Below are 18,313 nucleotides of genomic sequence, written 5' to 3' on the forward strand. Positions count from 1 at the left end.
TTACGTCAGCATGAAAAAATTGGCGTCTGTAAAAAAGTGACAGATATAGCCCTCATGACTATCTCTTAATTGTGTTTTTTTTTTCTTTACTGACGCATTTTCCCCATGATTTTTGATGATAAATAATTCAAACAAAGAAAAATTGAAAAAACATTTAAAAGGGTAAATATATAAAAATGAAAATCTCGATTACTCCTTGATGTCTGTGCTTTCTGCATCGGGACCCTTGCTATATTACCATGTTTCACTCATAAAATCCCCCAAAAAATCCAGCTGTGGCCATTCACAGCTGTGTCTTGACACTCGGTGATACGTACATGCTACATGGAGTTTTTGGATGGAAACAAGGAAAGTACGCAATAATATCTCATTAAATCGTGGCATCTTTAATTCTGCTCTCGCATGCTCTCACCTCCAGTTAGGGTTTTGCTGTTTAAAAAAATGTTTTGTTTTTAAAAATGCTCTCCTGTTCAAAAATTTTCTTCACCCAGAAAATTGAGATCTTAAGCTTTCCAATGATGTATCACACATGTGCACAGGACAATTTTTAAATTTGGCCAAATTGGGGGTCTCAGAAAGGAACTTCAAGTCACTTTAGTGTTTTCCGTGTTGTGTTTATATATACAGTGCCTTGCAAAAGTATTCGGCCTCCTTGAACCTTGCAACCTTTCGCCACATTTCAGGCTTCAAACATAAAGATATAAAATTTTAATTTTTTGTCAAGAATCAACAACAAGTGGGACACAATCGTGAAGTGGAACAAAATTTAGGATAATTTAAACTTTTTTAACAAATAAAAAACTGAAAAGTGGGGCGTGCAATATTATTCGGCCCCCTTGCGTTAATACTTTGTAGCGCCACCTTTTGCTCCAATTACAGCTGCAAGTCGCTTGGGGTATGTTTCTATCAGTTTTGCACTTCGAGAGACTGACATTCTTGCTCATTCTTCCTTGCAAAACAGCTCGAGCTCAGTGAGGTTGGATGGAGAGTGTTTGTGAACAGCAGTCTTCAGCTCTTTCCACAGATTCTCGATTGGATTCAGGTCTGGACTTTGACTTGGCCATTCTAACACCTGGATACGTTTATTTTTGAACCATTCCATTGTAGATTTGGCTTTATGTTTTGGATCATTGTCCTGTTGGAAGATAAATCTCCGTCCCAGTCTCAGGTCTTGTGCAGATACCAACAGGTTTTCTTCCAGAATGTTCCTGTATTTGGCTGCATCCATCCTCCCGTCAATTTTAACCATCTTCCCTGTCCCTGCTGAAGAAAAGCAGGCCCAAACCATGATGCTGCCACCACCATGTTTGACAGTGGGGATGGTGTGTTCAGGGTAATGAGCTGTGTTGCTTTTACGCCAAACATATCGTTTTGCATTGTGGCCAAAAAGTTCAATTTTGGTTTCATCTGACCAGAGCACCTTCTTCCACATGTTTGGTGTGTCTCCCAGGTGGCTTGTGGCAAACTTTAAACGAGACTTTTTATGGATATCTTTGAGAAATGGCTTTCTTCTTGCCACTCTTCCATAAAGGCCAGATTTGTGCAGTGTACGACTGATTGTTGTCCTATGGACAGACTCTCCCACCTCAGCTGTAGATCTCTGCAGTTCATCCAGAGTGATCATGGGCCTCTTGGCTGCATCTCTGATCAGTTTTCTCCTTGTTTGAGAAGAAAGTTTGGAAGGACGGCCGGGTCTTGGTAGATTTGCAGTGGTCTGATGCTCCTTCCATTTCAATATGATGGCTTGCACAGTGCTCCTTGAGATGTTTAAAGCTTGGGAAATCTTTTTGTATCCAAATCCGGCTTTAAACTTGCCTGGTGTGTTCCTTGGTTTTCATAATGCTCTCTGCACTTTAAACAGAACCCTGAGACTATCACAGAGCAGGTGCATTTATATGGAGACTTGATTACACACAGGTGGGTTCTATTTATCATCATCGGTCATTTAGGACAACATTGGATCATTCAGAGATCCTCACTGAACTTCTGGAGTGAGTTTGCTGCACTGAAAGTAAAGGGGCCGAATAATATTGCACGCCCCACTTTTCAGTTTTTTATGTGTTAAAAAAGTTTAAATTATCCAATAAATGTTGTTCCACTTCACAATTGTGTCCCACTTGTTGTTGATTCTTGACAAAAAAATTAAATTTCATATCTTTATGTTTGAAGCCTGAAATGTGGCGAAAGGTTGCAAGATTCAAGGGGGCCGAATACTTTTGCAAGGCACTGTATATATTAAAATATTTTATGAAAAAAACAGCAGGTAAGTATCTTATTAGATACAGTATTTTCAATCAAAATACTTGATACACTCATCGTGAAGGAACTCATTTTTGCAGAGGTGTCAGGCCATTTTCACATGCTTTTTTTCATCTATAAAAGTGGATATATTGGGCATTATTACAGTTTTTTTTGTTTTTTTAAATGACAAAATTGTCGAAATGTTTTCTGCGTCTTCAACTACTTTAACTTATGATGGTTAAAATGTAATTATTTTAAACATGTCCAATCTGAATGGGAATGAAAAAAAGAGTAAACGGTGCAGAGTGCACCATCTCTTCGAGTTAAACATACGGTCAATTTAAGCCAGAGGTGGGTTGAGTAGCCAAAAATTCTACTCAAGTAAGGTTCAGTGTTACTTCAAAATAATAATCCTCAAGTAAAAGAAAATATTCATCCCAAAAATCAACTAAAAAAAAAATACTCAAGTAATGAGTAACACTGTGAGTAACTGCTTACAATGTTTTTTTTTTTTTAAACAGTATTTTTTTCTCAGCACAATCTATATGAACTATTATAATACTGTACTATAACATATTACATAAACCCATTAAGCCAAAGTAAAACAAACAAACAAAAATAATAATCATTGCATCACGGCAAGAGAAATAAAATACAGAAATGAAGCAACACAGATACTGTATGTCCAAAGAGCATGAGTGAAATTTAAAGGATCATTTCTCCAGTTTTCCGCGGTCAATCGGTGCCACACAAAAACTTGTAAAGAGGTTAAAATTCGTGCTTTCGACTCACGTTGACGACAGCGCTCTATGTCAAATATTTAATTTTATACGGTGCTGTAAAGACGCCACGTGATTGAACAGGCCGATCATAAAACGGCAAGCTTGAGTCTCATTGGTATAATGGAGTCATGTGATTACTGTTACGACATCTCCTTGGTGAAACCCACTGTTAGCATCTCTGGCATAAAAAATGTTACTCAACTGAATGTAACGGAGTAATTTATTGTTTTTTTTTAATCTGGACGGCCGATATGGAAAAAAAAAAATCAATTTAAAACTGGTTTATATATTTGTTGTTTTATATGATTATTTTGCACATTAGTCTAGACCTGTTTTTATATTTGTGGTTATATATTTTCTCTGGAAAAAAATTCAGGGAGCTATTTATTAAACCTTTTATTCAACTTTATGAGAGATGTTTCTGAGTCCAGGAAATTCAGGCACTTTTGGAGCAATTATTTTCCATTCATGTGATTCAATAAATATGTTTTAGGCATTTTAATGAAGTTCAGTTTCAATTCCAATTCTTTTTTTTTTTTTTTTTAACGCCAATTTTTACACTTTTACTGCAAATGAATAACAGCTCCAAAAATCAGTTATCGGCCCCTCTAACTACTAATAATCGGTATCAGTCCTGAAAAACCTCTATCGGTTGATCTCGAGTTACCACAAACTTCTGATTAAAGCAATTGCAATACATCAATCGTCACAAATGAAAACTGAATAACAGTATGTATTTCTTTATCATGAGTAGTGCAATCAAGTCAGGTCATACCAGTGACGAGCCAGGTAGGAATGCGATGGTTTAGCTCCTGTTTTCTGTCACACAGTGTCTCGTCAGTCATGACCTCGAAGTTGAGGATGAACATGATCACCATGCCATCTTCATTCTTCACGGGCACCACATCCACCATACAAAGGAAGCACTGACCTGCAGAGGCACACACAGAAGACTCACTTAAACCAATTGCAATCAGTAAAAGCTTTTATCCCAGGCATCTTATCATGGCTTTAAAAACCGGGCACCTTGTAGGCAAAAGGGAAGAATGATCAACTTCTTTAATTACAGCCTGTGTAAAAACAATTGTTTTCATTTCATAGTCTGGTGAACCACAATTTATGTGTTCGAATGTCAGTGCAACTTATATATTATATGATCCACTTGTCAGTACTTTACTGTCTATGTAATGTTCTATTTAATGTATTTTCTCCACTATGCTTCATAATGCTAACACTTCCATTTATGAAGACGATTATGCTGCAAGTTTGCATGAAAATGGGTTGGTACAATACAATAAGCAGTCAGGAAAATTAAGGCATGACATTATAGGCCTAAATATATAATAATGCATGGAAAACATGCTAAAAAGTGTCTTTGGTTTGACTTCTGGTATCTCAGTATCTTGACAATATCTTATTAGTCCCTGGAGATAACCGAGCAAACATTTTGTGGGAATATGGAAGAAGTCAGAATACCTAAAGAAAATCCACGCAAACACTTTCATACCTGCCACTAATGGGTAATGCCTCTTACCTGGATAGTGACGCTAAACGATCATGTCCACAAGTAACAACCACGGCAGTTCTGACAGGGGGATCTTACATACAATGTCAGTCATTCATATCGCATCATAGCTCGGGGAGCAAGCCGAAATCCGATTGGACAACGGCATAATCCGCGCAAAGGAGGGGGGAAATATGAAACACGGAGAAAACGAAAGGATTACACCATCTGGCTGTATCTCATAGAGAGCGTGTACGTGGACATGTGTGTCTGTGTACACGCTTATGTGCTCTTGTGTAGGTATTTGCAGAGGCTCACATTCATTCATGAGCTTTTGGGTCATCTCTAGTCATGCCTGGATTCATTAACAGCTGCCTTTGGTCTCATTTTAATAGCTGAAGGTGTTACTGCATGTCCTAATGCCTGTATGCCAACTGTCTTGATTCAATCACAATGTTCCTTGATGGAAAAAAAAGGAAAAGTAGACTACTTTGTATATAAACAAATGCTTGAAATCTGTCAACATGCCTGTCTGCCTACCATTTGGGTGTGGGAATATATTAATTAGTATAACTTTGGCCAAATATTAATGTAAGACATTTCAACACATGAGCGAAGATTTTGACTATTGAAATTGTCTTTGTCTGTACTGTTAAATGTTTTCTAAAGTTCACATTTTGACCTGGAACATGGAATTTCATATAACTTGCACAAGAATACGTGACGAAAAAATTAATTAAGAAGTAAAAAACATAAGTCGGACCACACTATAAATTGCAATTTATTTGAAAATACAAGTTAACATTATTAAAAAAATCAGGCTGAATAGGTGTAAGTATGTCTGGGTAACTTTAATGGTTATTTAGCTACACAACAACTATTACAATTAATATACTGTAAATAACTAGAAACTGCAATTTCTGGAAAAACTGGCATCGCCCTAAATGGCAGTCATTGGCAAGGACGTGCATGGTTGTCAATGGCATCCACTTATTTGAGTGCCAGTTGAATGTCAGTGGGCTGTAATGGCAAGTTTTTAGACCAAAATCCCAGCCACCCATGTATTTTCTGCTAGTGAAAATGAATGAGAAAGTTTCGCCATTAAAAATGAATGGAACGACATACATCGTACATTGATCACTCACTATATTGCGCTTCAACTTTGCGCACTCAGTCTATCGTGGATTGTTTTCGATTAAAAAAAAAATAAATAAAATACTGTATGAACGTGGACATGACCTTCAAGCCTGCGCCCTAACCTCATTAACTGCGAAAAACGAAGGACCACTGCACATACCTTTGGAAACAAATGGGAAAGTTTTTGGTGAATTTTGGGGTACCTATAGGTTTTTAGAAAAATTCTGTATGCAACTTTTATGCCCCTTAACTTCCTGAAATTTTGGATCAATGATTTATGTAAATTGGATAAAAATTGTAGGACCGGATATATATTGATTTTTTGTTTTATTTATTCATTTATTTATTTTTCAAAAAACCCGCATTTTGCCGCCAACAGTAATTTTTTAGGGTTCATTCGAAAGGCTCCCTGCGTCGCACGAGAATTCTGGTCATTTCAGTATTTTGAACGGGGTCGATGGGCCAAAGGGTTTGGGCTGTGTGGCGTGCCGAAGAAGCGTGATTGGGGAAAAAAAAAAAGGAATAAAATAGATGGTTGGTTTTGCATTACATGTGAAGCTCCGGCTTCTTCCCACATTCCAAAAACATGCATGGTAGGCTGATTGAACACTCCAAATTGTCCGTTGGTGTAAGGGTTTGTGTGGATGGTTGTCTGTCTATGTGCCCTGAACTGGTTGCCAGCATGTACCCTGCCTCCTGTTAGCTGGGATAGGCTCCAGCACCCCCCGACCCTTATGCGGATAAGCGGTTCTGATGAATGAATAAATGATTGTACCATTGACTTCATAATGTATTGACGGGACATGGGGCTTATCTACATCAAAGCGGACCGAGTGGAAACATAGACAAAGAGCTTTTTTCGTTGAAAATGCTTGTGCATAAATGCTTTCATCTCTGAATTCTTTATAGATATGCTCTCGATTCTTGGTTGAAAGTAAAAAAAACAAAAAAAAAACAAACAAATGTTCAGGTATCATTTATTTTACTTAAATATTGCGAACTATGAAGCTAGTTAGTCAGGAAATTAGCTGCCGCCATATGTGAACGAAGAGCTTTTTCCGTTGAAAGTTCTTCTGAATAAATGCTTAAATCCCTGAATTATTTATAGATATGGACTTAAAACAATCTCGATTCTCATTTAAAAGCAAAAAAATAAATAAATAATGCAGGTAGCATTTGTTTTACTTAAATATTGCGAACTATGAGGCTAGTCAGTAAGGAAATTAGTAGCCAGCATATGTAAACAAAGAGCTTTTTCTGTTGAAAATTCTTGTGAATAAGTGCTCCAGCACCCCCTGACCCTTATGAGGATAAGCGGTTCTGATAAATGAATGAATGATTGTACCATAGACTTCATAATGTATTGACGGGACACGGGGCTGATACATAGGGGGGGCCTATCTCCGTCAAAGCTGACCGAGTGGAAACACAGACAAAGAACTTTTTCCGTTGAAAATTCATGTGAATAAATGCTTAAATCTCTGAATTCTGTATAGATATGCTCTCGATTCTTGGTTGAAAGCAAAAAAAAAAAGTTCAGGTATCATTCATTTAACTTAAATATTGCGAACTACGAAGCGAGTTACTAAGGAAATTAGCTGCCACCATATGTAAATGAAGAGCTTTTCCGTTGAAAGTTCTTCTGAATAAATGCCTAAATCCCTGAATTGTTTATAAATATGGACGTAAAACAGTCTCGATTCTCGGTTAAAAGCAAAAATAAAATAAAAATAAATGTGCAGGTAGCATTTGTTTTACGTAAATATCGCGAACTATGAGGCTAGTCAGTAAGGAAATTAGTGGCCAGCATATGTACACAAAGAGCTTTTTCTGTTGAAAATTCTTGTGAATAAATGCTTAAATCCCTGAATTCTTTATAGATATGGATGTAAAGGAGTCTCAATTCTTGGTTAAAAGCAAAAAAAAAAAAAACATGCAGGTAGCATTTCTTTTACGTAAATATTGCAAAGTACTAGTATAATGCCAATGCTGTCGCGGCTATTTTCCTAATTTCGCCCATTGATTTTTCTCACAATGTTTCAAAATGCATGCATGGTACGAAAAATATAATAATTACCTTAAATCCTCGAACAAATCACTCCTGAGACAATCCTTCCTGTTTTTATGCAGAACAGCTTTCGTACTTTTTCAACCTAAATCCGGCATTAGATAACTGTGCCCGACTGCTAATAAGTGAAGCGGAGTGTTGGATGGCCACCTTCGGGAAGCCGTGGCGCAGTGAATGGGGAATGTGTCATGTCAATTCATTATGAATTCTATAGATTTTGCATGGTTTGCTTAGCAAATTTACAGTGTTGGACTTTTGTGGTCTCTCTCATATTTCAAAAACAGTATGCCTTTCGCCCTACTGTATTTCTTTCCAAGAGCAATGAACATGAAGCGAGCTTTGAGGTTCAGAGGGCAAATGCCATTTCATCTAAATGATCCCCTTGGATATATTCCAATTCAGTGTGTACCAGCTGGTAATCTGATTCAGTGAGGCTGATTTACAAAAGCCAGAGGAGATTATCAAAAACGCTCTAAACGTGGTTAAAATAAAAAAATGAAGTGCACAGGGCAAACAATTCATGAGGTCTAGTGATCCGGTGATCATACGATGTTCTGCCCTCAATTAAAAGGCCAACCAAATTGCAAATCTACAGTCCTGACCATCTGCTGTGGTTTGTTGGCTGGATCAATAGATGAAGACAAGATAGAGGAATTGGCACTGAAATCTAAGATTGTTAAACACAAACCTGAGCATATGGTCAAAATTTTAGAAAATTAGGAGACAAACATGCATCAAAAAAGAGTATTGGATTAGTTTACACTTAGCAAGATGGCACTTAAAAAAGAGCCCTATAAGTTCTAGTGAATAGCTTTATAAAGCAGACACATTTTTAAAAGACTGGCAATCTTAAAGTGCATGTGACACGAAAAAAGCATGTTTATTTCGTAATACACGCGGTATTTTATGCTCCTGAATGATATGGACCGCTTGGATGTGTGTGGAAGCGATCGCTATATTTATTTAGTTTTTTTAATTCCGTGCCATGAAAATGAGTGACTTCCGGCTTCGGTCTTGCATTGAGGAGGAGGGCGCTGTGACGTGTATGGTAGAAGGCGTCCTCTTCACTATACAGCTTAATGTTGTGTATGAGGACGAAGGCTTCAGCTGATTTTGCGTATTAATACGTTTATTTTTCGCATCACGCCAGCCAAACGGCTGCAGAAAAAACATTCTGTATGAGGGAGAGGCGTATGCGCCTTTTTGGAGTTTCAAAAGGTTCCCATTCACCATGGATATTGGCATAAGCAAGCCCGACGACTACTGTGGGACCATTGGACTTACGAGGAAGTGAGTAAAACATCTTGTTTAGTAATATGTCAAATATTAATACAGCTATTACAAAGTAAACACTACAAACTTTCTTTAAATAAAGGACTACTTACGTTTGATCATTGATAGGCATGTAAAAAGCTCTCCTCATGCACATTAGCAGCACGTTAGCTGCACAACAACTGCAGCCACCCTCCTCTGGGGAACGAACTGTAAATTGCTCTCCGCCGGGCGGTTTGCCGATCCGCAAAGACAATTGACAACCCAGTCGTCATGTCAAATAATCCAGGCTAGTTATGTGTGATTTTCCGCTTCGAAGACTTTGAAACATCACTCGGTTCGGGTTAGCATGTCGGCTAGCTGTCACGCCTTTTGGTTTGTTTACATTCTCCGAAGCCGTGGAAGGGAAATGACATATGTCCGATTTAGGTGTCATAAAATATCGTTCGGGAGGTGCGACAGTAAAGGTGAAGTCGACAGTTTTGACCATTATGGAGTAATTTTGCCATGTCATCCTGAATAAATGCATTTTTATTATTTCATATTCCATTTAGCACATGACATTTATTTAGCAATTGGGGAAACTACTTGGATAAAAAGAATATCCTGTAAAAATATTGAAGTAAAGAGACAGAAACAATGACATTTTGCAGCTCTCTTCGTCGCGTTTTCCTCGTTGTGAATAGTTCCCCCTCGATGGGCTGGCTGATCCTTCTCAAGCCATTTATATTGCTATTAGTGAAAAATACTTGGATAAAAAGAATATCCTGTATAAATATTGGAGTAGAGAGACTGAAACAATGACATTTTGCGGCTCTTTTCGTTGCGTTTTCCTCGTTCTGAATAATTCCCCCTCAATGGGCTGAATAGTAAAATCGATGAGCCCAGTCTACCGCTGACGTCATCCACGTGTTGGGGACGCTAAAGCCCTATAATGGTAGGCGTGGCTAACCGGCAGATTAAAAGACTAATTTCTCGTCATCTGCGTTTTGCTAAATTGTTGTATATAGTCGAATCATCTCAAAATATGATTCTAATTCACATAATAATGCCATTTAAGACTATTTTTTTACTCTTGTCGTATGCTCTTTAAGGTTTCCGATTTTATGGTTTCGGACGTCCCGAAATGTTTGACTTTACCAGCTCATTGTGCCTACACAAAAGGGAGACGTGAGATAGGATGTATGTCATGCTGTGCTGCTCTGCTCAGTATCACACATGCAGGTTCATGCTCTGTGTGACAAAAGGAAATGAAGAGATACAGACATTCCCTCGTCTGCCACATCATTCTTAAGCATAAAAAAGGAACAGTGTGGATCCTTTTGTAGTCCTAATCTTGAATCCAAAACACTCACGTAGCATTGACAACCACATTTTCCTTAATATGTAAGTCACAAAATAAGCAAAGGATGATTAAGTTGATATCTCTCATGTTTAACACATTGCTATACGTAACATTTTGAGCAGTGGATTTGCTTGTATTGTCTACACTGGGGAAACTATGAATCATTTTGGACCTGGCACATTTGTTGTCCCATGAAAAAAGAAAAAGTTATTTTATTCTAATCAATGCATTGTCACACAAAAAAAAGTAATCATTTGCCAAATAATATAATTTTATTAAATGTTGAATTCTGGTTAATAATGACTACAACACCACTAGGTGGCAGGGCAACACAACGTGAGGATTTGGCAGAAGCAGTGGCACACACCCATGCAAACAGTAGATGGGCGAGTGGCCAGCATTGAATATCATCAGTTTGAGTATGCGACATCAGAACACTGTTGATTTCGGTGTCACAGTACTGGAATAGCAAATGGAAAAATAAATTAAGTGTGTGTATGCGTCTGTCTGTGTGACTCCTGCCTGAGTAAATGTCATAAAGCCTATTAATATTGGACTTGCAACCACTTGTGCTCCGGATATGGTCCGGCAGCTGTCCTCTGATAAGTGATATAACATTACTTCACACGCACACAGGCTGATACCACATTGAATCACAGCACATTTTTCTAGATTGTTTCTAGATTAGAAACAGGCAAAACAAACTAGACCTGACAAGATTTCATCAGCCACCATCACCCGAAATAGAGACAAATAACTGCATAGTTTGCTGTGTGTTTACATGGCCAAATAGGAAGTTGGATTGTAAATGCTTTGTCCCATTGAGAATCCATGTAGAGCACATTGTTGTGTATTTCTGTTATAAGTGACACAGTAGATGCCTCATCTTGGACCCAGTTGGTGGAAATTTTGAAGTAATGGTGATACAGTTGGGTGGCGTGTAAAATGAATATAGTGGGGTTGCCAGAGCGAAAGTCCTAAAAAAAACAAAAACGATGAGCCAGATAGTAGTGTTTACATCAGCCTGGGGACCTGAAGGTAGACAGCTGCTTTCGCAAAACAATGTGCATTTTGAGGGCTGTTTGTGAAATTATTTCAGAAAGTGGAATTCAGTTTTTACGAGAGTCTGGGAAGAGAAGGTTCAACTGCTATTCTCAAAAAACAAAAAAATTGTTGGAGGAGTTTTGTGTAAAAATTGAGTAACCCTACACTTCCATTAAAGAGCTGGAAGAAATGTGTGAAAAGGTGTTCTCTAATTATAGATCCTGATTAGTGTTCACATCCAAACATTAATTGGACTCGGCACACACTTACCACCATTTAAAAGTGCCCCTGATGAGTTCCAAATAAAGTGCAGATGTTCAAGTACACCTTTTCTGACAACCAAGAGAGCTTCCTATTTAGTCTTTCTCAACTTGCTTTCATGCATAACAATGCTATAATTTCTTGATGTCATGTAATTTTATTTACAGTGGGGCAAGTAAGTATTTAGTCAACCACTAATTGTGCAAGTTCTTCCACTTGAAAATATTAGAGAGGCCTGTAATTCTCAACATGGGTAAATCTCAACCATGAGACAGAATGTGAAAAAAAAAACAGAAAATCACATTGTTTGATTTTTAAATAATTTATTTGCAAATCATGGTGGAAAATAAGTATTTGGTCAATACCAAGTTCATCTCTATACTCTGTTATGTACCCTTTGTTGGCAATAACGGAGGTCAAATGTTTTCTGTAACTCTTCACAAGCTTTTCACACTCTGTTGCTGGTATTTTGGCTCATTCCTCCATGCAGATCTCCTCTAGAGCAGTGATGTTTTGGGGCTGTCGTTGGGCAACACGGACTTTCAACTCCCTCCACAGATTTTCTATGGGGTTGAGATCTGGAGACTGGCTAGGCCACTCCAGGACCTTGAAATGCTTCTTATGAAGCCACTCCTTTGTTGCCCTGGCTGTGTGTTTGGGATCATTGTCATGCTGAAAGACCCAGCCACGTCATCTTCAATGCCCTTGCCACTGGAAGGAGATTTTCATTCAAAATCTCTCGATACATTGCCCCATTCATTCTTACCTTTACACAGATCAGTCGTCCTGGCCCTTTGCAGAAAAGCAGCCCCAAAGCATGATGTTTCCACCCCCATGCTTCACAGTGGGTATGGTGTTCTTCGGATACAATTCAGTATTCTTTCGTCTCCAAACACAAGAACCTGAGTTTCTACCAAAACGTCTATTTTGGTTTCATCTGACCATAACACATTCTCCCAGTCCTCTTCTGGATCATCCAAATGCTCTCTAGCGAACCACAGATGGGCCTGGACGTGTACTTTCTTCGGCAGGGGGACACGTCTGGCAGTGCAGGATTTGAGTACCTGGCGGCGCATTGTGTTACTGATAGTAACCTTTGTTACTATGGTCCCAGCTCTCTGTAGGTCATTCACTAGGTCCCCCCGTGTGGTTCTGGGATTTTTGCTCACCGTTCTTGTTATCATTTTGACACCATGGGGTGAGATCTTACATGGAGCCCCAGATCGAGGGAGATTATCAGTGGTCTTGTATGTCTTCCATTTTCTAATAATTGTTCCCACAATTGATTTCTTTACACAAAGCGTTTTACCTATTGCAGATACAGTCTTTCCAGCTTGGTGCATGTCTACAATTTTGTCTCTGGTGTCCTTCGACAGCTCTTTGGTCTTGGCCATAGTGGAGTTTGGAGTGTGACTGACTGAAGTTGTGGACATGTGTCTTTTATACCGATGAGTTAAAACAGGTGCCAATATTACAGGTAACGAGTGGAGCCTCATTAGAAGTTAGACCTCTTTGACAGCCAGAAATCTGGCTTGTTTGTAGGTGACCAAATACTTATTTTCCACTCTAATTTGGCAATAAAGTCTTTACAAATCAAACAATGTGATTTTCTGTTTTGTTTTTCCACATTCTGTCTTGATGATTGAGGTTTACCCATGTTGACAAATACAGGCCTCTTTAATCTTTTCAAGTAGGAGAACTTGGACAATTAGTGGGTGACTAAATACTTATTTGCCCCACTGTAACTGCATAGTTTGCTGTGTGTTTACATGGCCAAATGGGAAGTTGGACTGTAAATGCTTTGTCCCATTGAGAGTACATGTAGAGCACATTGTTGTGTATTTCTGTTATAAGTGACACAGTAGATGCCTCATCTTGGACCCAGTTGGTGGAAAATTTGACATAATGGTGATACAGTTGGGCGGTGTGTAAAATGAATATAGTGGGTTGTCCAGAGCGAAAGTCCTAAAAAAAAATAAAAAAAAATAAAAAAAAAACAATGGGCCAGATAGTAGTGTTTACCTCAGCTTGGGGACCTGAAGGTAGACAGCTGCTTTCGCAAAACAATGTGCATTTTGAGGGCTGTTTGTGAAATTATTTCAGAACGCTGAATTCAGTTTTTACGAGAGTCTGGGAAGAGAAGGTTCAACTGCTATACTCAAAAAAACAGAAAAATTGTTGGAAGAGTTTTGAGTAAAAATTGAGTAACCCTAGGCTGGAAGAAATGCGTGAAAAGGTGTGCTCTAATTATAGATCCTGATTAGTGTTCACATCCAAACATTAATTGGAGTCGGCACACACTTACCACCATTTAAAAGTGCCCCTGATGAGTTCCAAATAAAGTGCAGATGTTCAAGTACACCTTTTCTGACAACCAAAAAAGCCTCCTATTTAGTCTTTCTCAACTTGCTTTCATGCAAAACAATGCTATAATTTCTTGATGTCGTGTGATTTTATTTACAACATTTATGTGAATGACTGAATGAATCACTAATATCTCCATTTCAGACACCTCAGACCCAATTATACAGCTTAAGGTTAAGATCCAACAAAATTGTCTCACAGAAAAAAAAACGAATGGTGCATTTTATAGTGTTTCAATTCTTAGGCAACAACAGCTTCTGAAGTCAAGTCTCCAAACACAAGCAGCTACACCAAAAACCAAAACACCAAAAAAAAAAAAAAAAACAGAAATAGAAGCTCAATTTTTTGCTAGTCGTTTTTAACAACGCAAGTGTCGCTAGGATAATTATGAAAGTCTGTGGTTCAACACTCATAACAACAGAATGAAAATTGACAAATGAGTCCCGTGGATGTTAATACAACAAAATTATCAATTCGCTGATGTCGCTGTCAATCAAAAAGAGATTCAGCCTCAGGCAAATCTTTCAATCATCATACAGAAAAGCAGAGCATCTGGGCTAGCCGAGCCCCGTCCACAGACCCCAGAGATACATCCAATGGCCAGGATAAACAAAACTGCGATTCCATTGCATTCTTAGAGCAATCGCCACTGGTTTTCATGTCTCTTCCTACAGTAGTACTAAATAAATGAAAATGTATGCCCCCCAAATTTTCTCAAACCGTAACTTATGTGCGGCAAAAGGCTTATTTCTATGAATCCTTAAAAACATGCTTAAAAAAAAAAGACATAAATGTTTCTCAGCTGTGCTTTGACAGAACCAGCTCAGTGTGCCATTAGGGTCTTTTACAAACCCCTTAGTACCTAAGAGGACACGGATCAATATCAATACTCCACTCCCTCTAGGTGCTCCTACCAAAGTGAGACTGTGGTGTCAAACAGATACAGTTTAGACGGCTGCATGCTTCCAACATCCCACTCGGCTCATGTCACATACCATGTTATTAACAGATGAAATGTCAGCGCAGCACACATGGAAAGCCATACAAATTGAACCCACAATGACTTTTCAGGGAGAATCCTAATTTTTCCAAATCCACACCGGCTAATTCAAATAAATTCAAATTCATTTGTTTGCAACTCTCATATGGAAATAATGTACTTGACATTATTGCTCATCCTGAGGACCTCTTTTCAAAGGCCTAATTTCATATGCCATGCCAGCGAGTGTCTTTATTCCCTTGATATGTTCCATTGTGATTTAATTATCAAGCACAGGCCATTGAATAAAGACAACATAGCACCTGGCAAAGATCCACAATTCACTAGTATTTACCCTATTGTGTCAACTAAATACACCATACAAGGCTTTGTATGGGTGAACAGCTACAATGGAACATGATTATTATAGCATCATTCATGGTGAGTCATTGGACTAATGGCACAGATACTTCATGTTCAATGTGAAATAGTAAGTAAAATGTGTTTTTCTTCCATTTGTGACCATGCGAATTTATTTATTCAACAGCAAAGCGTATGAAAGCTTTTATTTCCATTTTAATGAAGGACCCGTCGAGTGGAGAGAAGGCCTTTATTTATACAAATACTTGTTTTAGATTTTCAGATTTACAGAAAACAGGAGATTCCTACAACTCTACAGACAAGAAAATAACAGTTGAATTTCTTCACCAAACAGACAACCAAGCAATAAGTGATTATGTTGCAAAACAGCATTTAAACAGCCTTCATAGACTATTTTCCAGGTGAACTCATAGGCAAAAATGGCATGGCTCAGATAGATGGAGCATGTGGTAGGGTTACTTCAAAATATCTCATCTGAGCTTATTTGAATGGGAAATTTCTAGGTTGTCAAACAAAATGTCTGTTGATGAGCAGGTGTGAGGCAGCGCTTAAAATATTTGCATAGAATTCAGCCAACAATCAAATTCAGTTGATATATGACATGTAGGCGTATCACGTACTGGTAGAGTGCATTTACTACTGGTTCGACAGCTTTGAATTGTTTCATTCCATTTCCATAATGATTTTTTTCTCCACACTGCTTAGAATGATTTCCTGCCCTTCCTCATCACTACCTTTCCACTACTGCCTCCCTACATGTTTGAAAGTGGTTATGTAACTTTTCCAAACTACCCAGTGCTTCTGTCGTGAAATGCAAATAAAGCTAGATAGTGTGTGGTTGTCTTTCTCTACTTATCGGTCCATCAAACTGCATGACTATCTGCTTTCAAGCAATAGGAAATGCGTATTAAAATACATAGTAAACTTAGTGGAATACAAATAAAAATATAATTGAGAAAACACTGTACGTATTGTTATATATAAGCATTTTAAATGATATTGGATAATATCGACATCGGTTTTGGGCCAGAATCCATGTTGCCTTCAAAGCGAACCTCTGTGAAGTCGCCCTCCCATCAGACACAAATTTATAGAAAAATTATGTCATTTGTTTGTGTTATGTTTGTGCACGTTTTTGCTAAAAACATTTTTGTGCTGCTATGGTTTTTTTTTCAGTTATTAACAATTCTTTTATAGGTCAATCTAAAGTCAACCATCTCCACATTTTGATTAAAAATGGTTAAAAATGGTCTCAATTGTTTGTGCTGTATAATTTTGAATTTGTGTCATCGTTTTTGAGATGGAGATAATAATTTCAAGTGATGACATCATGCAGTCCCCCCATTCATACGTGGAGAGTAAGGGAGGTCCGGGAGGCATAGCCACCCCCCCCTCGGTGGCCAAAATTGTCATTACATATAATTGACTTTCCAAAACATGAATTTAAAATTAAGACTTTGCTGGTAAAATGTTTATAAAAGTTTTAAAGAAATAAAACAAACAACAAAAATGAATGAATGAACAAAAATAAATATTTTCATAATGGGTCATAATTTTCGAACAAATCATGTGACTAGCACCTTAGAGACCGTCATTTGCTTTGCTTAGCCAAAACCACCTGAGGACAGAAGAAACAAGATGGATATACGTTACCTAGTTTTTTTCTAACCCAAGCCTTCAAAAGCGACAACAACTACTGAGCAAGAACCAGGGATTTAAGATGTGGACCATGAAACGCTGGAGAGCGCCGCCAAAATGGTGAGCAGAGTTTCAGTTTGTCCACTAAAGACATTAATTGTACAACAGAGCCACAACCGGGGTACCATACTACCTACTTGTAAGTTAATTCTATTGCTGACACCGCATTTCGGGGTCATCAACATGTTCAACAAACCATAGCAGCACAAACGAGCGTGAACGATTGGCACCTTTTAGGGTCCATTTTGCAATAAATGGGGTACTGTGTGATGTTATCACCCGAAATTGACATTTCAATATCTCAAAAACGATAGCAGCACAAATCATTTTCCCTTCAGCACAAATGAGCACAAACTAGGCACAAACAAATGACAAGTGTTCTATAAATTTGTGTATGATGGCTGGCGACTTCAGGGAGGTTCAAAGTTAATGCAGAACCCTTCTGGCCTCGTACTAGGGCTAGTGACAGTTTAGTACAGCAGTTGTGCTTATTGACCATTAGATGTCTCCAAACTAAAATGCTTGGGATTTGTTATGTGAGCAGACTATTTGCATTCATAATGCAAAAATTAAAGGACAATACATGATTGAAAAATAATGACTATGTTCTGTCCACGACTATAAATATTGGTTTGATATTTGTATTGGATTTTGGGAGTTGGACAATATTTCTATAGTTAAAAACTAATTATCAGACAACTCTAGTATACTGTATATTGTACTTGGCCGGCTCCAACTGTAGCAAGTTTACTTGAGTTTTACTGTTCCTCCAACATTCGATAAATGACTGCAAAGCCACAACTAAGGTTTATCCTTTCCCCAGATGTAAGGGCAGTGAAGTTAAAAAAAAAAAAAAAATCACTTCATGCTGCCGTTTTAATAAGCAAACTGCAAAAACCTTGTATTAACCTTATAAAGTAAGAAATGTTTTACTATATTATTATGTTGCTGTTGTTTGTATATACTGCTCGGTATATTACTATAAAAACATTCATAATGCGACAAATATTACAGATGTCCTCCTGGCCCATTGCATTGCTTGGAAGCAAAAAAAAAAAAAAACTTTACAGTATCTCTGTCCCTTATCAGAAACTTCCGTTCAACAGTTTTTTTGCACCTGCTAGGGAGCAATTCAGTATAAATATGACGTACTCAAATCCCATAAAAACCCAAAAGTAACTCTTTCGCAGACAACTGCTGTTTCCTGGGTGCTCATTTCCTAACCGGAGACTCTAAA

At 38.0% G+C, this 18,313-nt stretch overlaps 1 protein-coding gene across 2 annotated transcripts in view; it reads right to left on the reverse strand.

Annotated features, from left to right (window-relative positions):
• The window catches only part of kcnh2b (potassium voltage-gated channel, subfamily H (eag-related), member 2b), a 373,189-nt gene that overhangs the window by 189,038 nt on the left and 165,838 nt on the right, over positions 1-18,313 (reverse strand). Inside the window, exons 1-2 of one of the 2 annotated variants that reach the window (XM_057824263.1) lie at positions 4,558-4,620; positions 3,799-3,954 (exon numbers count right to left, since the gene is read on the reverse strand). In XM_057824263.1, coding sequence (XP_057680246.1) covers positions 3,799-3,937 — 139 coding nt within the window. In that variant the 5' untranslated portion in view covers positions 3,938-3,954; positions 4,558-4,620. Of the gene's footprint in view, positions 1-3,798; positions 3,955-4,557; positions 4,621-18,313 lie in introns of those variants that run through there. The other variant, XM_057824262.1, reaches the window with a different exon arrangement.

This window comes from Corythoichthys intestinalis, chromosome 20, assembly GCF_030265065.1.
Source record: "Corythoichthys intestinalis isolate RoL2023-P3 chromosome 20, ASM3026506v1, whole genome shotgun sequence".
Classification (NCBI taxonomy): Eukaryota; Metazoa; Chordata; class Actinopteri; order Syngnathiformes; family Syngnathidae; genus Corythoichthys; species Corythoichthys intestinalis.